This window comes from Psammomys obesus, unplaced genomic scaffold, assembly GCF_907164565.1.
Source record: "Psammomys obesus unplaced genomic scaffold, mPsaObe1.curated_primary_1811, whole genome shotgun sequence".
NCBI classification, from domain to species: domain Eukaryota; kingdom Metazoa; phylum Chordata; class Mammalia; order Rodentia; family Muridae; genus Psammomys; species Psammomys obesus.
In genome coordinates, this window is record NW_026595883.1 from 11,536 (window position 1) to 37,026 (window position 25,491).

A 25,491-nucleotide genomic window follows, 5' to 3' on the forward strand; every position below is an offset into this window, starting at 1 on the left:
TTATAGTTAACAGAATCAATGGTGTTTTGAAAATTCAAGATAAAAACATTTTTTTTGAACTTTAACATATTTCATCTTGGATCTTTCCAGCGATCCTCTCAATTAATGATTTTTTTTTCCTATAGTATAACAAAGTTACAAAGATGAAATATAAAAAAGGGAAACATTGTTATTTTAAGGACAGATCAGACAACATACAAAAATAGATTCATGGTTGTAATAATATAAGAAATCATTGACCCAGCTATAACTCAACAGTGGCAGTTACTACAAAATTTGCTAGAGTGGAGACTTGCATTCTGGGATGTTCTTCACTGCTAAAAGATTTTTCACAAGTAACCTTTCATTGCAGTGACCACGCTCTGCCAAGGTAAGTGTGGAAATGACAAAAGCAAATAGATGGGAAGCACACAGAAAAGTTACCCTATTGTTACTACTTACATTATTGCCCATATATATGACATATTTTCCACTGGGTCCCACATACATTGTTTCACAGAATGTCACTAATCATCATGTTCTTGAGTTCAAGCAAACATTAGAAACACTAGGTAGGTCAAACAGACAGATTCCCAGACCCCTTCATGTCTATCATGGGTCTCTAGAAAGACTGCAGAGCAGAGCAGCCATCACAAGCTCAGAGCCCTGCAGCCACCAGGCAGGTATGAGAAGGGGCAGGAAGGAGAGTGTAGAAACAGATGGCCCCATCTAGGGCCTCACCACTCTAGAACTCAGGGTGATCATGACAAACCATTCTAGAAAAGCTACAAATCAGGCTGCCATTATTAAAGCCCTGCTTTGATGTGTGAAATAGAAATTAAATGATTAAAAAAAATAGAAATGAACACCCTCTTGCCAATCTACTCTTCTTAGCAACCAAACATCAACACAACAGCCTTTGCTCACTCTTAGCAAGACCAAATATTTCATTGACTGGGACAAACTGATTCACTATGAGGAAGCTGCTTTGTCTTTCTGAACTAAATTTAAACATAAACATGATCTGAAGACAATTAAAAAAGACAGAAAGAAAATAAATGAAATTAGAACTCTGAAGGAAACCAGTGACAGGCCCAAGCTCTGTCCCACCTGGAATAGGACTTCTCTCAGCTGAGAGCCCGTGTCCTGCTTTCTCATTCCCCTTTCATTTCGTTGCCTCCTTCTAGCACCTACTTCAGAGCTCAGTAGGTGAGTATGGGAACAGTGAACATCAAGACAGAAGTATAGCAGAAATAGCACTAATGAACTCAACCCCTTCATCCATTTCTTCCACTGCTGTCTGCCTGTTCCATAATCACCATGGTGACTTCTCCTGATATGGAACACTGATCCTTATCCTATTATCAACCACATAATAATGTGTCATATTATAACACATATATAACACATATTATAATGTGTCAGAGCTTTGAGAAAGCATGGCCACCTATAGTGGTGGTGCTAGAGTCCCTTCTATTTATCTTTATGAGAGAAATTAAAATCTCTATGTTCCAAAGGTTTTACTCCTTGGGAAAGATAGAGAAAGTGACATTTCAAATTACAACACAGTAGATAAAACATGACCATGAAGTATTTCTAAATTCAGGATGCCCCTTCTCACCAATCTTCACTTTTTATTTTATTTTATTTTTTTACTTTTAATTCCTATTCTCTTTTGTTAATGGTTGTAACAACCAAGACAGAAGTCTTTTTCCTGTGTTACCAATGACTACGTTGACTAAGGAAACACTAAACTCTAACATTTTCATGTTTGAGAGGTTGTGTTACAGGGAGTGGAGACATGGAGGCAGTGTTGATATGAGAGTTAGGGTGATGTTAACCGTGAGTTTGACTATAGCCAGCTCAGGGTCACCCTCTCTACTGCATCTGGAAAAACCAACATAGAAAGTAGTCCCGGGGCTGGAAAGGGTGTTTGTCTCTGTGATATCAGTTGCACTTTCTGTAATTTCAGGCAGAAGGCCCCTCAGAGGGCCACTGTGATCCATTTAGCAGCTCACGGACTGTCTTCAATAATATAGATATTGTCTTTAGCTCTGGGATACATGACCACTGTGTTTTGTGAGGCTCCAGTCGTAGAGGCGTGGAAGGCTACCACACTGCAAAGAGAGAGAGAGAGAGAGAGAGAGGTGTTGAAAGAACAAGAGGGCACCTTGCAGGTCTGAGAAGAACTTTCATGATGACGCATACTCAGGACTCCAGGAGCCCCATGCACAAAAACTGTAACAGCGAAGAGCACCACACAGGGCCTTGGTATTAAGTCATAGAAAAATTTGTTTAATAGGCATCAGACTGAATAAGAATTATTTTTTAAAATTTCATATTTGCATCTTTCATATTACTTATGTAATAGAACACAAACGTGGAAGGTCTAAAAAGACAGATTCTAACATCAAACCGAGGTACCTCATCAAGATATGCATTCTGAAACTGGACTAAGAACTGATTGACATTGGACTGTGACACTTCAGTAAGGGTTAGGAGTGCCTGGTGACCTGAGTGATATCCCTGGAACCTATGGAAATGTAGAAGGAAAGAACCAGCTCTACCATGTTGCCCTCTGACCTCCACAGGTGCCATGACACATCACCCACCACCACACACATCATGTGCAAAACAATACAAGGTTGATTTTTTTTCTAAAGAATTGGTTTTGAAACTTGCACAGGATCTTACATTCTCTGAAAATGAATATACATTTTCAAGTATAGAGTAGAAAAGCATTGAAAACAACAATACAGTGCCTTTCACAGGGGCTGGTGTGTGTGCCATAATTTCAAAGATTACTTCTATGACACTCGTTTGAATATACCGCAGCACAAATTTATCAGTCATGGAACTGAAAGGAATTAATTTGGGGAAAGGACTGCTGGTGTTTATGGCTGGCCCATCCCAACAGCTATGGGAAGGGCTGCATTTGATGAGCTCATTCTGTGCCCCTTTAATCAGGGTAGCCATGGTGGACTGGTATTTGAGCTTCCTAGAACTCATGGAAGAGCAAATCAGAGAAGAAAATAGACTAACTTTAACTCATGAGTGATGGTGGGACATAGCAGAGTTCTGTCACTTGTACACAGTTGTCCATCTACTTCTAAAACCTAGAACCAAAATGAAGTCTCTAGTCAGCCACATAAAGAACTTGCCTGTGCTGAGAGTGATGAAGAAGAGGGAGCAAGTGTCACTCTGCCTGGGACACATGTAGGGAAACAGTGTAGGATCAAGACACTCAGAGGACACAGTATGACGAAACTGACAGAAGTCACCAGGAAGCACCAGAAGGTGTCAAGTAGTGCTTAGTTTGGTTTCCTGGTTTTCTTTCTTGCTTTTTATTTACTCATATTTTATTGTATTTGTTTATTCACTCATCTGGTTTTGTTGCCCTGGCTATCCTGTAACTCCCTATAGAGAACTGGTTGGCCTCAAAGTCACAGAGATCCTCTTGCTTCATCCTCCTGAGAGATGGAATTAAAAGTGTGAGCCACCACACCTGGGTTTATTTATTTTGAGACACAGTGTTTCTAGAAGTCTGGGCTGGCTTAACCTTAGGTCCCTTAGCTTATGGAGTGCTGAGATAACAGGTGTGTGCCACCTTGTCCCCCTCTTTTCCTAGGTGTGTTTTCTCTGATATGCAAAGTTGTCAGATGACAGCCCCTTAATGGTAACCGTTGAAATATCTCCTGCAGCCTGGACCCTACTCTGGGAAGGTGGAGACGAGAGGATCCCTGGGTCTTTCTACTGCCAGAGAAAGCAAACTGTGAGCTGCAGGTCCAAGGAAGACTCTGTCTCAGGGGACAAAGTGAGTGATAGAGAAGGACGCTCCCTCCCCCCACACATGTGTACAAGGACAGCTCATGCCTGTCCTCTCCAGGGCCTTGTCCCTGTACTGTCCGTGTCCACACCTCTACCTATTCCTACACCTATTTTCTCTCTCACATTTCTTAAACCTTAAAAAGAAATAACTTACCAATAAAGGGACAAAAATAAAGACTAAAATGATTCTATGTTCTTCCAACTACAAGAAATACTCTGTTTCCACTTTCAGAAGCAGGTAGTTCCATTTCTATTATATTTCATTTAGCAGCTGGATTTATATGTGTGGGTTCCTGAGCTTGAAGAAGGTGTAGTGTGACCTCGGGTGCTCCTTCGTGTTTATGAGCCTGATTTCTAAAGTGTAGGTTGAGAGTAACAGTAGTTCCTACCTTATAGATTTATTACTGTGAAGGGAAAGCTGTGACTGCAACTCAGTAAGAACTAACTGTGTGAAGCCCTTATGATGGGCTGTCACTGTTCAGGACACGGTCTATGGACAACTCTTGTGATTACCATTGACACAGGTAAACCTATGGATGGCAGCCTGAAGGACATGAATTTTGACTGCAAGAAATGGTTCTTGGTACAGTCAATATGTAATGAAATGAGGAAGACAAGATGGCTTCAGACCAAGGCTGATAACCAGATGGCACAGAGGAGGTACAGGGGACTTCCACTGGAGAGACTAAGAGAGCTTCCTGAACAGACTGAAGGGCCTGCACTCTAGGCTCTTCACTAGAAGGCAGACACTAGTGTGGTGAGGGAAGGAGACCGGAGAGCAGCTGTGGAGACACTGGCCATACCACACTCCCTGCCACCTCAGGAATTACCTCCCTCTAAATCTCCTGCACTTTTGGGGCTCCCTCACACAGCCCACCACTAGAACCTGTCACCCCCATCTTACTTGCCTGAAAGGGCCTGTCAAATAGCTCATTGCTCTTTATCAGTTTTTGGTAGACTAAGTACTCAAAGAAAGAAAACACTGAATGAAACAAGAGTGTGTCAAAGCAACTCATTCAATATCAGCTCCATGAAGCAAAACTCACAATGCAGCATCTGCCTCTAAGAGATTAGAATTCTGTTTCTGATGTTGAGATATCTTCTGTTCCTGTCCCTCAATAAATGTAGATAAATACAAAATGCAGAAAATATCTCTGAGAAGTGAGGATATTAAGGAAGGGTCTCATTAAACTACATTTTGAGATTGAAGGTGCAGAATAGGAGCTGAGCATTGTGAAACACAGCTGTAATTTTAGAACTAAAGAGGTGAGACAGGAGGATTGTGATTTCTAGCCTGGCCTAGGCTACATAGAAAATTCCAGGCCAGTCTGAGCCAAATAGTGAAACCCTGTCTCAAATCATCTAAACAATCATTAAATCAATCAGGAAAGAATGATTTACTGGCAAAGGAGACACAGAGCAAAAATCTCAACTGATAGTACAAAAAGGCACAACCCATAGCAGCTTACCTTAGACACCCTGACTTCTTTTTCATAAGCACGTGCCCTAAATTGGGGTGGAAGATGGCAAGAGAAGTTGAAAGGAGAATTGAACATGTCATCAGAAACACTCATGATATTTTCTTCTAATCAAGGATATTGTTTCTGTTTTTAATTGAACAACCCCCTGGTAGCTTTGGGTAATGTCTTCTTGTACCATACGGAGGATCTTCTTAATCATTGTTTGGTACATTCACCCACCTAGCCTAATTCACTAGAGTGATACCAGTAGACTATTGTTCAGAGAAAGAAACAAACAAGTCTAGATTTCTCTAATGGGCTGCTAGAGAACAAGTCCTTGAGGGGAGAATAAACCACACTGGCATTTACTCGAGTTCTAAGTACTTCTCCCTATTAGACACAATCTGGTAGGTATCCCAGGATGCTACAGACTTGTAGGATGCTAAGATTATAGGCACATGACAGTAGAACCACCTTAAATAGTCATTTTGGATGAACATGTTTTAAATAATTAGAGGAAAAATCTTGAAATCTGACAGGCTTATTCTTGATTCCCTTTTTCTGCCTTGTTCTGTGAATCAGGTCAATACAGAGCTCAAGGGCGGTGACTTGAAGTGTCATTGGCTGATGTTCCTACACAGAGAATGAGCTACACAGCCAAGAGAACTTCCTGCAATTGCACAAACCCTCCTGGAGAGGGCTGTGCAGGCTTGAGTGCCACCTTCCAATAGTCTACCAGTGTTACTCAGCTAACTTTCCCACCAACTTTGACACTTCCTCTTCTACTAAATATGTTCCAAATTTTTTGACAGTATCATTATGGACAACAAACTAGATCCCAAGGGTAGTAGAGGAGAGAACTTATCATAGGCCTTAAAGTCTCAAGCCTCTACAAAATCTCTTCTGTCATAGTATTTAATTTCTTTTAAAGAGGATGTTAATAATGTTTCCCTTTTGATGGCATTTACTGAAAGACAAAGGATGAGCTTAAGAAACAACAGTGTTGTCTAGTACTCATCTGGTTCTTGGGTGCCCAACCAACACTTGCAAGTCATCCTCAGCTAACTCGCAGGTTCAGTGCCAACCTGGACTACATGAGATCAAGTTGCATTAAAACAAAAAGCAAAGCAAAACAAAAGCACTAAAAAAAAATTGTGGGGTTATCTAAAAAACTTGACTAGTATATAAACTCTCTGGTTTTACAGAACAACTTCTTTGGAGATATAGTAACAATGGTTTAAGATCACGGAGCTCTCACCAGTAGCAGAAGTTGCCTGCGGTGCTTTGTAGGTTCTAACGCAACCCTTGGGGCATGGATATGGAAATCATGTGCACTTGCTTAAAGGCTGTTGGAGGGACTGAGAACCCTGGCTCTCCTTCCTTGGAGACAGTCGTGAAGTCACTTACTGGTGATAACCATGGTGCTCAGAAGCAGCAGCAGCACTAGGGCAGCAATGGAGATGCCAACATAGAAGCCCTTAGTCATGTTCATCCTCGGCTTCCGTGTAGGGATGGCTCCCTAAAGAAACAATAAATAAAACAACAGTAGTAATGAATAAACAGCAGTAAATAAACTAAAGGGGCACCAAGGGAGAGGAACAGAAAACATGATAGACCCTATCCCGGCCTGTGGACTGTGGGGAATATGAAGAACTACATAGCATAGATTAGAGAGAAAGTGAGGGGACATATGAAAGGGTTTGGAGCAGAAGAAAAGTAGAAATGATGAAATTCTAATAAATAACTTTCTGAAAAATAAAAATCTATGAGCAGACTATGCTCACAGATACAGCCTGATTAATACCCCATGATCACACAGAAGCAGACTCCACCCTGGTGTCCTGCTGCGGGTGACCAGGGATTACCACAGATGGACTAAGCATGAGACAGGCTGGGCCTCAGCTTAGTCCCTGTCATAGCTCAGCACTAACCTACTACTCTTAAGCAGAGGCCAGGAGATGCTCTAACTGCAGGAAGTGGAGCATGAGGTCAGGTCTTTGCCCATGTCTGAGCCTCAGCTCTGGATCACAAGCCCAGCTCCTGTGCTCAGTCAGTGAGACCATGGACAGGTTAGCTCAGCTTTGTGAGCTCTGTCTCTACAGCTACAAACAGCAGGTTCAGTAGGTAAGGTACTCCCAAGTACTCCTTGGCAAACACTGTGAAGATATAGAGGAAAATCCATTATTTGTTCGGTATTCTGACAGGGTCTTCTCTATCCTAGGCTGACCTGGAACTCACTAGTTGACAATAATGTTGAACCTCTGCTCCACCTGCCTCCACCTCTTGAGTGTTTGGATGACAGGGCTGTCCACCATGCCCATGTGAACATCTACTTCACAACATTTTCCTGATTATGGATGGCCACAATACCTATCCTTTCTCGTTCATCTTCCCAAATTTTGTTCAGTCTTTTCATGAGATAGCATCCAGAAAGTTGACGTGTGCTGCTGTTGCTAGGCATGGGGTGCACACCTTAATCTCATAAGCTAAGAAGTGGAAGTAAGGGGACTGAGAGCTCGAGACCCTTCCCAGGTACATAGTAATTTCAAAGCCAGCTTGAAGTACATGGGATTCTGTCTCAAATACAAAAACAAGTAAACATCTGAAAACAGTACTGAGTGCTGCTGTGCAAGCTTTCAGTGCACCTAGAGACAGTTTGACATATTCAGAATCAAGATTCTTCTTGAGACTTCTTTTAACTTAACTCTACACTATTCCCCCTTGTTGCTTACCAGGACTGTTTGACAGGTGACTGGGGGCAAGAACAATCTCCATATGCTGTGCTCATTTGCTTTATATACAACCATAAGCTGGTCCCTTAGCAACATGTGCATAATGATTTCTGATATTTAACTAGTATACACAGGTTCTTCCCATATATACCAGGCCACTGGTTGCTAATGTCAAATAAGTCATTACTTTTCTTAGTATCAGACTGCGCAAGGTGACACAGGCCTATAACCCCAGTCCTCAGTAGGCTGAGACAGAGAGATTGGGTGTTCTAGGACAGCCTGAGTTATGAAATGAGATGATGTCTCAAAGGAAGGGGCTGTTATGGTGGGATCCACACCTATAATTTCAGCACTTGCGAGATAGAGGCACCAGGATCAGGAGTTCAGGGTTATCCTCAGCTATGCATCGAGTTTGAGGTCACTTAGACTAATTAGTCTCTGTCTCAAAAAACAAACAAAAGAAACTTACTATCTGCATTTATGTGTTTTGTTTTGACTGTCAATAGATAAGGCATAAGGCCATTTGTCCTTATATAGATATCTCCACTTTGGCTTGAATGTTTCCTGTTGCTGTTGTTTTCATTGGGTGGTTTTTGGCAGTTCACACCCAAGAGCCTTGCACATGCCAGCAAGGACTCTGCTGCTTTCAATAATCAAATAATCCTTGCTAATCAGTAGACGGCTTTTCTCTTACCTCAGCCCCCATTTCTCCTGTGCTACTTAAACATACTAAAACAAATCTTGTTTCTTCCTATAGTCAAGAGGAAAAACTTTTTTGATAATCCTATTTCCACTCTTCATAGAGGTAGAACTCTGGAAAGAATCCTGCGACTGGACTGCCTTAGTTTTTCTCAAGTTTGGCACAGAGAAAGTCTAGGAAAAATCATGCAAAAATAAGAATGTCTAAGACCTTAATACCTTATGTGTAGGTTTGTTTGTGGAAAAAAATCACCAATGGGCTCTACAGATCATTGGGTAGGAAAACAATATTAGGGGTTCCTAAATGAACTTCTTGAATTCAAACATCCTTTATAAGCATCAAGTTCTTCATTTTAATTTCTTTACTTTTATATATTTATGAATTTGTTTATACACAGTATTTGAGGCAAGATCTCACAATGTAGCCCAAGTGTCTATTTGGAGGCTGGCCTCCAACTTCTGGTCTAGTATTAACTTCCTGAGTTCAATGAATAAGGAATATACCACTGTATCTGACTCTTTTCCTTTTCTTCTTTTTTTTGACTCAAATGCCTGTAAACTAATTTTACAGACAAAATCTTTAAATACAAATTGTTTCCCAAAAGATTTACAAGTGAACATGGTTACTAATTTAGGGAGAAATATGCTTACAGTGTAATTATTCCAAGAGTCCTCTGAGGATGTCACAGTGATATTCCAATCTGTTCAACAAGAAGGAAAATTAGTTATCAATACAAGATTGTGAGGTTTCTTTTTTTACTATATCTGTAAATATTACCCATAAGGCCAGTGGGTCTAATACCTTGTAGCAGTCAGGATTTAACATAGCAGGAGAGTCTCTGGGCCCAAAGTTTTGAACTTTTAGATATTCAAAGCATTTTTGAAATATCTATTTAATAACAAGGAATATATTGTTTTCATTGTTTCTATGTATCTGAATGACACACAGAATCCTCTTCCTGCTGAGTATCTGGCATATATAGGAGTTATAAAATCCTACTAAGAATTCCCTTAATTACATTTCCAGATGCAGGAGCAAATGAGTATATATTTCTAATTTTATCAAATGACAGACAACTCTGTAGGCAACCCATACACACAGTGCCCACACAATAAGTGAAAACACTACAGGTCAATGGAAGACCCTTGTACTGTAAAAGCTAACATTGCCCAGCATGAATACAGTTGGACAACTTGACCCTCCTCAATTCCCATGTTACTGCGTTTACATTTTACTCAGTGTGAGAGCCCTTCCAACAAGCCAAAGGCAGTGACTAAATCTCGAGGCAACAGCTACAGTCTAGGTTCTGATTGTGACTTAGGCCCTTAAGTAAGACCTTCCAGGAATAAGAGTAAGTGACTCAGTAAGGTGAAGTTGAATCTGACAGAATTTAAATTCAGTGCTGATCATGTTCATTAGCAAAGTGACTTTCATACTGCAGGTCCTGGATCTGAGCACTTAGGAATGCATGCTTGAGCATTCAACACTGTGCTGAAAACATTTGTGATGTTACTATTGTGATGTGATGAAGAAGCAGTGAGGAGGAGGAGGAGGATGAATACTATGGAATTCGCTTTAGAAATATCACACCCTTTATCCAATGATAAACACTCAGCAACTTGTCAAAAGAAATGAGCCCAGTATTGGTAGATAAATTAAAAGGTGTCTGTCTCCCAAGAATTATAGTTTCCCCAGTCAAGAAGTGATATAAGTTGCCATGAAATAATACAATGAGATGGTGTGTAAGATTCCTAGCAGGCACAGCTATCAAAGACAGGTGATTGAGGGGCCATGTAATTACCCTTGTCCCTATTTTTCTTGCTTTTGCAAAATGGTCAGCAACAGAAGGTAGACATGGGCTCAGTAAGGAATTAGCCCAGGAACCTCAAGTTACAAACCAAAATCCCAATTGTCTCAACAATACTAGTGACACAGCTTCTCCATTGTCTACTCCACTCTGGAAAGTGCTTCTCTGAACAGGATTAGATGTCATGGCATTACACAGATTGTTTCTCCTCCCCAGTTCCTCACTTCCTTCTTCCTCTCACCAGGGAACAGAGGCAGACAACTGCTCCTTCTGCATTTGGGGAGTTTTGTTGTTGTTGTTTTGTTTTGTGTTGGGTTGTTTTGGGGTTTTGATGTTATTGTTGTTTTTAACTATTTTCATTTTGTTCTGCCTGGAAACTCTAAGAATTTCCCTTTCAAAAGCCAAGGTCACCATCACCGTTTTCTAAGCCTCTGAACTCTGTGAGTTCATTGCATGTGACTTTAAACTAACCGGTATACAGGAAGGCCTGGGTAACGGTAGGCCACATGGGATGAGGAGGCCACAGTTAAGCAGCAACTAAAAATACTGAGTCACACATATGCACATGCAGAGTCCTTCAAGACCTGACCTTGTTTGGATAGAACTCAAGCAAACAATTAGCCAGCTCTGAAACACAAAGGTTAGCATGTAGCATTCTCAAAACTTAACACTATTGTTGCCTTAGAGCTAGCTAGGAAAAATGGCAGAGTTCAGCATCACTTTAGCTGAGCAAGTGAAGACATGACACCTCTCTAGGTTAAAGACAGGAGGTAGTATAGTGTACTCCCTGAATATGGACAGTAAGACCCAATGTTCAGAGTGAGTGAAGGTTAGAGTTTCATGGCTGCAAGTATCTTCCTTGCTGCTGTTGGTATTCTCAACCCCCCTTAGGCCATTCTGGTTGCTATAACAAGATAGCACAGAGTGCGTAAATTAACAACAAAACATATGCATGGGTAAAGTGGAGAGAAGGGCCGGAGGTTAAGAGCACTGGCTTTTCTTCCAAAGGTCTTGAGTTCTATTCCCAGGAACCACATGGTGGTTCATAACCATCTATGATGAAATCCGGTGCCTTCTTTTGGGATGGAGATCTACATACAGGCAGAAAACTGTATATATAATAAATAAATAAATCTTTTGAAAAGACAGAGAGAAAGAAATGCACTGATCACAGTTCTAAAGACTGGGAGTCCCAGATCTAGACACAAACTAACTGGATAACTGGTGAATGCTCCTTTGTTCTTAGATGGTACTTTTTGTGTGTCCCAAAGGGAAGGAAAATGCAAGTCAGCCCCATCAGACCTCTCATAAAGGATCTAACAGCATGCATCAACGTCTTACTCATAACCTAATCACCTTTCAGATACCTCCAGCTCTTAGTCAACTGTACTGTGGATTAAACATTAGCAAAGGAATTAATAGGGAGACAAGCATGCCTCAGTGTGTCCTATTTCTTTCTTAAACATCTCTCTTCATATTGACCCCTGTGCTTAGGATCTGTATTAAGTATCTACTGATAAACAAGCAACTCTCCATTACGTTTACTCTCCCTGACATTGTTTTCCTCAAAAAAAAAAAAAAAAAACAAAAACAAAAACAAACAAACAAACACACAAAAAAAAAACCTCACAACCTCGTTTGGCCCGAATGTTGGTCCGCAATGAGGAAGGGACCCTTGCAGGCTGCTGTGGAAAGTAGCATGAAATGTGCCTCTGTCTTTGCCACCCCTTACAATGTTAGATATGTCTTGTGGCAGAGAGTGTGGGCTCTTCAACACCAGCTTTATCAAGATATGAACTTTCCAAGGGAATCAGAAGGATAAATATAGTTACCTGTAGTGTTATAGAATGGGATTTCTGTCACCTTAGCTGTTGTCTCATATGGACAAAATGTAGTGGTTTCTGGAATGAGAACAATGCAAGAACTGTTTCAGCTATGAAGACAGTTGGCTGCCACCAAGGAAAATGGAAACACTTAACCCAAAATGTACCATCTCCATTTCACACTGCCTCCCCCAACCTTCCTATACAGGAATGTCTCTCTCCTTTCCACTTCTGCATCTGCTGACTCCTCTTATCCAAGATGGCCACTGTCTGTAATTGTTTCACTATCCTGAGTACATGAGGTCTGTGTTGTAATATTCTGGACAATTTTATTGGATTCTAAACTGTTTCACACTTTGCATTCTAGACTCCTGAACGCTTCTGGAACATACAGTTGATAGTAACACATGGAGAATGGGATGTTCACAAAGGATCACGATTTATTAAGACAAGGGGCATTTCACTTTCTGGAAAAAGTTCCTGGAAGTTTCTCACTACCCTCTTCACTACAGGGCCTTATTCAAGGTCAAGATTATTCACACTTCTTTTCAGGGAGATGGGCTCACTGAAAAATGTGGAATAGAGTCACTATTTTATCTCTGAGTTCTTGTCAAGATAACAGTATCATTCTGAAGAATGATGCAGCCTGCCTTACCTTGTGGAATTTTCCTTTCTCCCTCTCTATTTAGAATTTACTTGCTCTAGGTTGGTTGACTGAGTGAGTGACTGCCTGAGACAAGGTCTTTCCACTAATTCCTTTACCAAGAGTGATTTCCTGTTATCTGACTCATCATCCACTTCTCACCAAAGGCTTCCACATGGAACTCTCTAGTGCAGCCCATGTTTCCCTTCCTCCTCCTGGAGTCCCTACATGTTCCCCATGAATAGGTCACTTCACATGAAGAGCTGAGCAGCTTCCCTCTCTCTGAGTCCTATAAATGCCTCCCTTCTCAGAACAACAAAGGCTTTTAGAGTAAGTTGCTGGTGGCCAGACTGGAATTCCTAAACCTGAGCTTCCTCATATCCCCTCAGTGGCCTTTCTGGATCCCCTGCCTCATTCCCACTGATCCTTCCATCTGAACAAAACCCTCCCTCTCTGCACCTCTGTCCTGTTTTACCCTCACACTCAAACATGGAAGAGGATATGATTGTCCTTCTCAATTAAAAATAAGATGACACAAATGTTATATACCCATTTTGTTCTTGGTAAAAGACATAATGAGCTTAACTCATTTCCCCCAGCCCGGGTCACTTTTCTCCATAGTCCTTACAATCTCACATTCTATATTCCATGAATAGAATTTAGGATAGCTAGGAAGAGCACAAGAAGTGGGTGTGAAGATCTGTGTTCTTTTCTTAGAGTCACCAGAGTATTTGCCTTCTCTCTTGGCTGGACCCTTCAATCCTCAACAGCAATCTTTAGGAAACTAACAATAGAAAAATAAGATTCCACCAATACCAACCCTGAAGTGGCCATATGGACACATGAACCAACATTCCTCTTCTAACCCTGTTTTTAATGAAGCCAGGAACTTATGTATGTTCTCCAAACTCAGCCCATGAGCCCACCCTCTTAAGCACCAAACACTAAGTATTGAAGTGTTCTGTCAATGCTGAGGGATCCTCACATTGCTGTAAAACATCCTCAGTTTTATAGGTTGTGCAGCTGCTTTGAACAAAGCGGATTTTCTCACAAACCATCTGCCCTAAAACCCGTTATAACCTAGAGTCCTTTGCAAACTTGGCCTGTGGTCCAGTCCTTCAGGAGTCTGCTGCTTGAATGTACCTGCAGGCCAATGAGAGCTCAGCATAATCAATACCTACTATCAGATTACTCAAAAAGAGCTGTGTGGCTTCTGCTTTGAGAAGCTCTCTAACAGCTGTCTTTTCACTCTGAGATGTAGAAAGGTTGAACCTGAACTTGCCTTCAGGATTACAAGCTATTCCCCAACCTTAAGTCAAGTTATTACCCATTAATAGCAAATCTAAACTCTTACTTGTAGGCAATTTGAAACAGGAACTACATGGACTCAATCAAAATCATGACTATGATAACTATGATAAATCCTTTCCTAATGCATTCAAATTTGATGTGTTTTTTAATTTCTTTTCTTTTTTAAAAAAAATTATTTATTATGTATACAATGTTCTGTCTGTATGTATGCCTGCACACCTGAAGAGGGCACTATATCTCATTATGGATGGTTGTGAGCCACCATGTGGTTGCTGAGAATTGAACTCAGGACCTCTGGAAGAGCAGCCAGTGCTCTTAACCTCAGAGTCATCTCTCCAGCCCCTGAGTTTTTTTGTTTTTTTTTTTTTTTTATTTCTATAAAGGATATTTTTTTTACACTTTTCATGCTACATGAATGAATTAAAAGATCCTTAAAGCAAAACTTTACAAGGCATCCACTGCCTGTTTAAACGGGAGTGTTACGATGTTTTTTCCAGTGAAGATGGAAAAGTGGAAGAAACCCTCCAAACATCTGTGCCCAAGATGGGAGGCCTGACCCTGGAGTTAGGAGAACTAGCTTTCAATTCAAGTGAACAAGGACAGAGTCTCAGTGAATTTCTGTCTCATAACTTCCACCATGAACTTTCTGACTCTATGTCAGTTTCTGTCACTATGAAATAGGGACAGATCCCAGCTATATCAGACAAATGTCTGAGAATTAAGCACTGCATCATAAAGCATGCAGCGTGCTGCCCGGTGCTCAGGAAACACTAAATGCTAGCTTCACTGAACTATGGCCTTAGCTGGGTGGCCCAGTTTCAGAATGTAATCAAAGGGTCCAAAGGGTCCCTATCCTGACTCTAGATCTCAGTCATTCCTTATTTTATTTTTTTAATAAGAAAGTAATGTCCAGCTGGGCCAGATTCCCATGACCTCATCATCTATCCTAGAGCAACAATCCACCTCAGTCTAGCTAGTAGTGAATTCCCTGGGACTGGGACAAAGTCCTGGATGTCCTCCCTCTTCAAGCTCTTGCACAGCAAAGAGGGAATGCAGCTTAGCATTGGAAAATCATTCACCCTGTCAAGCTGTTGTTTGGGAACCAGTTCAGAACCCTTCACCTGTATAGATGCAGTCACTGTGTGTCCTACCACCTCCTATAAGAAGGACCCTGGCCCTGATACACACGTGTTTACCTGGTTTAGTCTGTGTGTGCGCTGGTGTTGGAGGAGTAGAGGTAGAGACTCTGGTTGATGTTGGTCCATGTGTCGTTCTTGTTGAAATAATTGTGGGTCTTGTTGTAGTTGTGGGTCTTGATGTAGTTGTGGGTCTTGTTGGAGGACTTGAGGGAATCTCTGGATTGGAAAATCAAGATGAAACAAGGATCAGTGGAGCAAGAAGAGACAAGAGCTTCTACTGTGAAACCAGTGAGGGGCTGTCCCCAGCCAAAAACTCTCCTCCTGATATTCTATTCTTTGTCATTGATGATAATGTGCAGAGTTCCAGGCCTGGAACTAAGGTGAAGTGGTGCTGGAAGGAAGCAGTCAGCCAAGCACCCATTCTTTTTTGTGTCCCCTGTAAGTAATCTACCTCTATATTAACTGTGCTGGATACAAAGTAAGAGCTTGGGAATGAAGAAATATTGCTTTGAAAACTCTCCCTTATGTGGGATACGGTGCAATCCCTTAATCCGGTGTGATTGTACCTTGAAATAAAGAGAAAAAACTTTGCTGTTTCTACTTTGTGTAAGGAAGTAGTGGGAAAAGAGCATCCCATTTACATGTAATGCATTTATTTATCCATTGGTTTGAGTGATTGTGTAATGTCAGGGGATAGCTTTTCAGAGTCTGTTCTCTCCTTCCTCCATGTGGGCCAAGGGATTGAACTCAGATTATCAGGTTTAGCAGTGAGTACCTATACTCACTGAGCCATCGCACTGGCCCTCAGGATACTTTTCTGTAGCGCATGGGGCTATGTTTCTGTAAAGGGTCAGATAGTGTTTTTGGTTTGGAAACTTAAAAATAGGTGTTCAGTAGCAAGTACTCATGTCAATCAGTTTGAAAGTCATCACTCACAACACAGCAAGGAGTGGGTGTGGCTTGCAGCAATAAATCTGTTCACACTAGTAAATGGGTCTGCTTATAACCTGGTCTGCCCCTAGGCTCTAGCTGGCGGATCCAGTCTAATGCATGAACAGAAGCTTGAGCACAGTATAAAACCTCCCTGGACAATATATATAATATATACATATAATTTAATTTTCTTGTATTTATTGTATTTATTTATTACAATTTATTCACTTTGTAGCCTCACTGCAGCCCCCCTCCCTTGCCTCCTCTCAGTTCCACCCACCCTCTATCTTCTCCTCCTATGCCCTTTCCCTAGTCCCCTGATAAGGGAGGACCTCCTCCTCTTCTATCTGACCCTAGCCTATCAGATCTCATCACAGTTGGCTGCATCCTCCTTCTCTGTGGCCTGGCAAGGCTGCATCCCCCAGGGGAAAGTGATCAAAGAGCCAGCCACTGAGTTCATGTCAGAGACAGCCCCTGTACCCCTTGCTAGGAAACCCACTTGGAAACTGAGCAGCCTATGGACTTCCTCTTAACAGGGGGTCTAGATCCTCTCCATGCATTGTCCTAGTGGAAGGAAAGGCAAGCATGAAAAAAATCTAGTCAGAAGATCACTATGAGAACAAAACCCAGAAAAGAAGCAACCAACTCAGGGCCCTTTCTTTCTTGCTCTGAGGTATTTTTTTGTTTTGTTTTTTCTTTTTTTCCTCCCAGGTAGATGGGAAAGTACAGAGGAGCCGATGAGAGCCCCAGGACAGCTGGAAAAGGAAGCTCAGTGTGTTTAAATCATGAGAAAATGTGACTTGGTTGTTAAAGAAAGAAACAGAGGCCAAATAACTGCGCACTCACCAAGTAGTTAAACTGTGGCTTTGTAAGCCCAGACCTGTTAATGAATTCCTAAGCTGTTTAAAAGCTTCAATTAATTAACTGAAATTAACAATTTTTATATTATGATGCTATGCCTATCCCTTTTTGGTGCTGGGATTTTGACTCCAGAGGTTTATGCAAACATGTGTACTAGACAAGTTTATTCCCAAGCTACAACTTCAGCTCCTAATTTGTTATTATTGCTTACTTGGAGTTCTAAGGACAGAACCTAAGCCTTCAGGCATGCTAGACAAATTTCTACGCATTCCCTATGGCATTCTTTTTAGAGATTTCTCTCTTTCTGTCTGTGTCTGTCTCTCTCTTCCTCTCTCTCTATATCTGTGTGTGTATGTGTGTGTGCATGAATGTGGGTTTATTCTCATGTGGGTGTGTACCCATGGAGAATGGAGTCATTCAGCTTCAACTAGGTAAGAAATATAATTTCACAACTGCGAAATGACACTCGGGACCTTACTGTCTCTTCCCCCAGTGATGCCTCCAACGTCTTCTTTGCACACTCTGTGACCAACTTCTCCTGGGTTCCCTATATTGCGTTCCAGGCACAGTGTTGCAAGACATTGTTTGCCTCATCAGAAAGGTATAAAGAGAAACCAACTCCTTGAGTTTGCCCTTTGACAAAGCCATCATGGTTTACATACACACAGGCATCACTCACATATATCCACAAAATAATACAGTTATAAAAATCAAATTTAACATAAAAATAAATGAATATATGAATGAATACAAAGTTTAGAAACTAAGAAACTACATAATAACGATTTAATTTTTGAAAAAAATATAGAGACAGGTTAGTATTGCTTTCCACTGTCAGTGCAAGTGAGTCCTTAGTAAAAAGAGATTAGGATTAGGAACAGCACCAGAAGCCAGGAAGTCCTCATGAACCCACTTCTTCAGTCAAAGCAAACAAACAAATAAAAAAAAATCCATAATCAAGAGTGAAAATGTAAAGCTCACCAGTGACACGAACCTTTATTCCCAGCACTGGAGAAGCAGAAGCAGGAGGATCTGTGTCAGTTGGAAGCTAGCCTGGTCTACAGAGCAACTTTCAGAACAGGTAGGGCTACACAGAGAAAACCTGCCTCAAAAGAAAGCAAAAAGGAAAGAAAGGAAAAAAGAAAGAAAGAAAGGAAGGAAGGAAGGAAGGAAGGAAGGAAGGAAGGAAGGAAGGAAGGAAGGGAAGGAAAAAAGAAAGAAAGTCCAGATCTGGGGTTTTCATGAATTTCTTACTATAAGAGCATGGGCTTGTGCCTTTAGATCAGATCCCACAGCTGGAAAAGACCAAGCCACACCTCCCTGCTCCTCCTTGAGACACAGTTAAGATCTCTGTTATATGCCCTAACAGCAGACCCTGATTTATGGACCTAACCAACTTCTGACTGCTCCACGCTCTGTCCTTTATGTTATGGTGAACTAAATCACATGATAGCAAACTTCCATCATGAGAAAGTTATAAAATCAAACTTTCCCTTTGCGCTGGGGTCTCAGACTCCTCAGGAGAAGATCATTTGGAAGGCTGCTCTTTGAAGAGAATCCTCTACCTGCCCTGCCATTCCAGTCATGGCAGCTACCACTCTCTATTCCTTCTTATCTCTCTCTCACACACATTCTCTCTCTCTCTGTAAAAAATAAAATGAGTTCAAGCAGTTAAACTCTCTCAGAGAGGGCAGCAGCAAAAAACAACAGAGACTCAGTGGAACGTGGGGTTTGGTGAGGTTTATCCTCAGTTTTCCTCAATGAGATTCTTTAGTGAGGAGCTGTGAACTCAGGCTTCATACCTGAGTCCTGTCATCATACGGCACTCCCCTGTAAGTGGAGAGTAAGCTTTAAAGGATGCCAAAGTTGACCTTAAACCATAGTGACTCAGGAAGACTGCATAGCTCAAGTTAATAAAGAAAGCTTCCATCATCCCGTGAGAAGGCTCAGGGGGTCAAATGTAGGAGGGAAAAAAAAAGTATTCCTTCTTCCTTTATTTTTTTTCCAAGACAGGGTTTCTCTGTGTAGCCTGGGCTTTCCTGGACTTGCTTTGTAGACCAGGTTGTTCTTGAACTCACAGAAATCTGCCTACTTCTGCCTTCCTGAGTTCTTGGATTAAAGGCATGCACTGCTGTACCTGGCTATGGTCTTGCTCTTAAAGAAGCTCCTCTCCACGTTTTTTTTTGTTGTTGTTTTGTTTTGTTTTTTTGGGTTTTTTTTTGTTTTTTGTTTTTTTGGTTTGGTGTGGTTTGGTGGTTTGAATGGCCTATAAGCACGCTTATTTATTTATTTGTTTGTTTATTTATATCTACTTTAATCCTGATGGTAGCCCCCTCTTTTCTCTCCTTCAAGGTCCTACCCTCCCTCTATTTTTCCCCCTATTCCCTCTCTCAGGGTTTACTGAGAAGCCCACATCCCCTGGAAACCTCTTCACACCCCCATCAAGATATGAACTTCATATATTGTGTTGTTTCTGTCTAATGTTCTCCCTCCCAACTCGAGGTCTAATCATGGCCTCTGATTGAGTATCTTCATTCTAATAAAGTTCACTGGAGGGAAGTGTATATCAGAGTCTATTACAGACTCTCCACTGTTGCTCATCTGTCATTACACTGAGGGATGACCAAATGGAAGGTGAGTGCAGTTTCATGAACAAACAAGACTGTCCCAAGTACAGTTGGGACATGGATGCTGACTTAGCTAATGGTTTTGTATTAATGTCGTCGATTTTAGGACCTCATCCAATCAAATAAGGTTGTTCTGCTACTCAAAAGAGAATATCTAAGGGTTTGGTAGCATATGTCTGTATTCTCAGGACATGAGATTACCTTCTTTTTTAAAAAATCAAAAGCAAGTGTTTAATGTCCAACATGTTCAAAGCCCTTCTGTTAAAGGAAAAGACCAAATTATTAGCAAACTGAACTCCATTCACTTGCAAGAAATAAAAAAAAGAAAGCTTACCTGGTGTAACTTCCAATGAAAAGGTGAATTTCAGATCGTTGAACCATCCAGGTATCTCCACTCGACAACAGTACAGACCACTGTCACTCTGAACAGCGTCCTCTATTGTCAAGGATACATTTCTTTCTGAAATATTCCCCTTTAGCTGGTATCGGGGGCTGCTCCGATAAGTGACTTGATATCCATCAGTCCAGATAAGCGTGTTTGCACACTGAGAAGATGGGCATTCCCCTGTGCCCCAACAGGTGGTTGTGACCCCACGATAGGAGTAATTACATGGAAGTGTGACAGGGTGACCCACCAGCCCCTTCACTAGTCTGTAAGAATCCACAGCACCTGTGATTTCAAAAAGGGAGAAGGGGAGAGATGAAGAATTATTACTGAACATTTTCCTAAAATTTTGTTTTTGTTTCTTTTCAGAAAAATTAAAGGGGGATGGGACTCAAGTGGAATTGAACTTATCGTATTATGAAAGAGAGGTAAGTGCTACACAGCTCCAGCCTCTCCTTATTATTGGTGTTTTTCTTTAGGGTATTTGTGTGTGTGTGTGTGTGTGTGTGTGTGTGTGTGTGTGTGTGTGTGTGTGTGTATGTGTATGTGTGTATGTGTATGTGTGTATGTGTTGTGTATGGAGTGTATGTGCACTGGTGTGTGTGTGTGTGGGTTGAAGGGTACAGGGAATTACAACTTAATTTTTGTTGTTATTACTTGGTGTTTTGAGCCAGGGTCTCACTTTGTAGCCTTGACTGGCCTGCAGCTGGCTGCATAAAACAAGCTGGCTTCAAACTCCCACAAAACAAGTAAACAAAAACCCACTAAGCAGAGATCCCTTCTTATAGTTGGTGACATTCCAGAATTTGAGGAAGACCCACTTGGAAAGTTGACACAGAATGATGCAATTTTAAAAACTGAAGTAATTAAACATAATTCTTATGGAAATGATAGAATAAAAATCCTAATACCAATACCTTCCATGATGACCTTAAAGGAACTCTGAGGGCTGAGGATGTAGCTCAGTGATACAACACTTGGCTAGCCTATGCCAGGACCTGTGCTGAATCCCCTGAGCAGGAAACAAACAAATAAGAACAAAAGAACAAAGCAATGAAGTGTGAGATTCACTAACTAATCGCGTATATGCAGGCCTTGGCTCTGAGTTTGACACATAATCTGAAAAAACATGTTTCTTGTTGGATTAAATAAATATATTTCTTACTGGGAAACACATAAACGGTTTTGCCAAATACCTTGTTTAGTATCACAAATAAAATACATGATATTTTAATTAAGTCATAGAACTGTATTTCATTTCTCATCAATGATCTCAGCTTCCGGGAGGTAGAGACAGGAGGATCAAAAATTTGAGGTGATTCTCAGCTACCTATGGAGTCTGAGGCCAGGCTCAACTGACTTAGAGCCTGTCCCAAAGACAACTGTTACTCGTTCTTTTGCCCTTTTAAAGGAATGTTTTTAGTTAGAATGTTTTTAAGTTACACAATTGACAATGGTTTAAATAAACAAAAAGGCGCAAAGAGCTGTAGTGAAGGCTGACTCTGACCAGCCGCCATGCTTGGAAAGCACTGTTTCTGATTTCTGATTAACCTCTGACTATCACATGCACGCACCTACAACCATCATTACTCGTCTGTCACATACATGCATGTATTCTCACCCATACTTTTCCAACACATGCAGGCACGTGTACTCATCCTTGCTCGTCCATCGCATGTATGCACACGTTTCACCTTCTGCCTCACATGTTCCTGTGGGTCATGTTTATTTAGCTATCTGTTTTGAAGTTCATACAGGTCACACAAGTTTCTTTGGAGCTACAATCTATCATGGTTCTCTGCTCACTACATAGCCCATAATCAAAAATCTCAAGGATTGTCATCTCCTCTGCCTCCGCAGCATGCCCAGATCATCTACTCACTTACCTGGAAGAAGGAGCATGAGGCCTGAAATGAAGAGTTGAGGATGCATCATGACGTTGACCTGAAGGACAGTGACAAGACACTCGGGTTAACTGTGGCTCTCAGTACATCATAACTGAGCAGGTCTCGAAAAACACTGGGTACAGATCCAAACCTTCCATTCACAGAACACTTCCATGCCTAGATATCCTCCTAGGTAAAACAGCACTAATGTTTGCTCAGCTTTATGGAGAATCTGCTCTGAAGTAAGAGCTAGCTAAGCTATTTAAATCCTCATGGAACCCATATGGCAGCTACTTTTAAGCTCATTTATGAAGGATGTTACGTGTCTTCAGATTCTAACTTCTAGATTTCAGATTTTGCTTCTTAATTACTCAACCATAAAACCATGAGTAAGCCTGACTAGTACTTCATTAACTCTGCTTCCGATCAGAAGATTCTCTGACTTACTCTTATAGAGTAAGTCTTAACGATAGTAATAGCTTTCTTGACTCCTCCATAAGCTCAGCATTTATTCCTGTGGCCCCACATTATTTGCACTTAACAGCCTCTACACTTAGAAGAGATCAGAAAATTAATGCTGCAAACTGTTGGCCAAATACTAAGAATTTTAATGAGAGTTATAAAGGACATTAAGGTAACTTTAGAACATACACAACACACATGAGACATAATTACTTTCTGACTAATAAGAAAAGTTGGCAGAACATGACACCAACCATTCTGTCTTTTTAGAGTTCTATTGAAGAAGGGTCATGTCCATAGGTATTCCCTGTCTCACACAGTTGACTACCTTCCTGACACAAGCTCACTGTCACTAGCCATCTCTCAGGGTGTCCTATGGCCTACCTGCTTATAAAATGAAGGGAACAGACAGTAATGGCTAATAGTCTTCCAGGTTCCCAAAGGCAACCTTATTCACATTCTGGAATTCAACTTAGTAACTAGTTGAGATCCACCATGGAGTAAGCACCTTGCTGGTTGCTTGAAATCCTTTTATTCTTGTTTTCACATCTTTGAGAAAAATTTGTGAGTCCATCTCAGCCATCAGATTTTGAGTTGTAGTTCCCTGTTGAAGCTGCCCAGTGATGATCTTCTAGGGAGACGGAGGAGGGATAGAAATCTATATTTCAATAGCTATAAATGGCATCAATTCTCTTTAATCCCCCCAGTAGCCACTTACTTCCAGCCCCTGCATCTCAGCTAACAGTCCTGTGACAATCAGCAACAACTTCTGAAATGTACTGTGACATTTTCACACAGCTAGCCTCCACCAACCCTAAAGCGAAGAATTTTAGAACATTTCATCGATAGAAGAGATTTCTGGCAGAGCTGTGATGGCACAAATCTTTAATCCCAGCTATGGCCCATCTGCCTAATGTTTCAACCAGGATACTTGGAAAATGCATTGATTTATGGCTTCCTATGTTTCCAGGACTGTAAAAATCCACATAACCTCTTCCACAGTGGAACATGATATTCATTCATGACAAACTAGCCTACATCATGGTACTGAGCCTCGGTCATTCCAATTTGGTACAGAATAACTACCTATTTCTGTTGGTAAAAGAGCTACATTTTTCTAATATTTGAAAGTTACATTTAAATATTTTTGTGCCAGGCAGCGCATGATCATGCCAGGGCACCCGTGTGGTCTGAGGACAACTCTGTGGAGTAGGTTCTCTACTATAATGCAGGTCCTGGGTGTTCAGGAATGGTGGCAAGCGCCTTTATCTGCTGAGCCGCCTAATGAGAGCAAGGGCTGGGTGCACTTGGTACTGCCAAGAGCTAGGAGAACAAATGTCAAAGTGTCTCATGCAGGGTTAAAACACTCCTTATTTGATTGCTGAGTAGTATTCTGTTGTGCGAATGTACCACAATTTCTGTATCCATTCCTCAGTTGAAGGACATCTGGGTTGTTTCCAGATTCAGGCTATTATGAATAAAGCTGCTAAGAACATGGTTGAGCAGATGTCCTTGCTGTGTACTTGAGCACATTGTAGATATATGCCTAGGAGTGGTATAGATGGATCTTGAGGTAGCACTATTCCTAATTGTCTGAGAAAGCACCAGATTGATTTCTAAAATGGTTGTACAAGTTTACATTCCCACCAGCAACACAATGGAATACTACTCAGCAATCAAAAACAAGGAAATCATGAAATTTGCAGGCAAATTGTGGGAACTAGAAAAGATCATCCTGAGTGAGCTATCCCAGAAGCAGAAAGACACACATGTTATATACTCACTTATAAGTGGATATTAGACATATAATATCGGATAATCATACTAAAATCTGTACACCTAGAAAAACTAAGCAAGAAGCAGGATCCTGGGTAAGATGCTCATTCAGAAAGGCAAACGGGATAAAGAAGAGGGTAAAAACAAGAAACAAGACAGGAGCCTACCACAGAGGGCCTCTGAAAGGCTCTACCTAGCAGGTATTAGAGCAGATGCTGAGACTCATAGCCAAACCTTGGGCAGAGTGCAGGGAATCTTTTGAAAGAAGGGAGAGATAAAAAGACCTGGAGGAGATAGGAGCTCTACAAGAAGAGCAACAGAAACAAACAAACAAACAAAAAATCTGAGCACAGGGGTCTTTTCTGAGACTGATACTCCAACCAAGAACCATTTTTGGAGATAACCGAGAACCCCAACACTGATGTAGCCCATGGCAAATCAGTGTTCAAGTGGGTTCCTAGTAAGGGGAACAGGGGCTGTCTCTGACATGAACTCAGTGGCTGGCTCTTTGATTGCCTCCCCTTGAGGAAGGAGGCAGCCTTACCAGGCCACAGAGGAAGACAATGCAATCAGTCCTGATGAGACCTGATAGGCTAGGGTCAGTTGGAAGGGGAGGAGGACCTCCCCTATCAGAGGACTGGGGAAGGGGCATGGGAGGAGAAGTGGGAGGGAGGGCTGGACTGGGAGGGGGAGAGGGAAGGGGATATAGCTGGGATAAAAAGTGAATAAATTGTAATAAATTTTTAAAAATTTAAAAAATTTTGAAAAAGAAAAACAAACAAAACACCATGCCTTATTCATTTGAAAGTCAAAATGTTTTCATTCTATTCACTGTAGCCTAAGACCAGGCCAAATTCCAATGTCAATAAGGACCCTTCTCCACTGCTGGTGGGAATGTAAATTTGTACAACCACTCTCGAAATCAATCTGGCGCTTTCTCAGACAACTAGGAATAGCGCTTCCTCAAGATCCAGCCATACCACTCCTAGGCATATACCCAAAAGAGGCTCAAGTACACAAAAAGGACATTTGCTCAACCATGTTTGTAGCAACTTTATTTGTAATAGCCAGAAGCTAGAAACAACCCAGATGACCCTCAACTGAAGAATGGATGCAGACACTGTGGTACATCTATACAA

The 25,491-nt window shown here is 41.3% G+C and overlaps 1 protein-coding gene across 1 annotated transcript; it reads right to left on the reverse strand.

The window, feature by feature from the left end:
* Nucleotides 1–1,993: 1,993 nt before the first annotated feature.
* Nucleotides 1,994–22,163, reverse strand: LOC129685916 (hepatitis A virus cellular receptor 1 homolog). The gene is made up of 8 exons (XM_055619449.1): nucleotides 22,115–22,163; nucleotides 20,178–20,513; nucleotides 15,480–15,638; nucleotides 12,339–12,407; nucleotides 9,350–9,399; nucleotides 6,675–6,786; nucleotides 5,277–5,313; nucleotides 1,994–2,096 (listed from the first exon to the last, which is right to left on the reverse strand). Exons 1-8 carry the CDS (start codon nucleotides 22,161–22,163, stop codon nucleotides 1,994–1,996), a joined length of 915 nt encoding a protein of 304 aa, XP_055475424.1.
* Nucleotides 22,164–25,491: the final 3,328 nt, after the last annotated feature.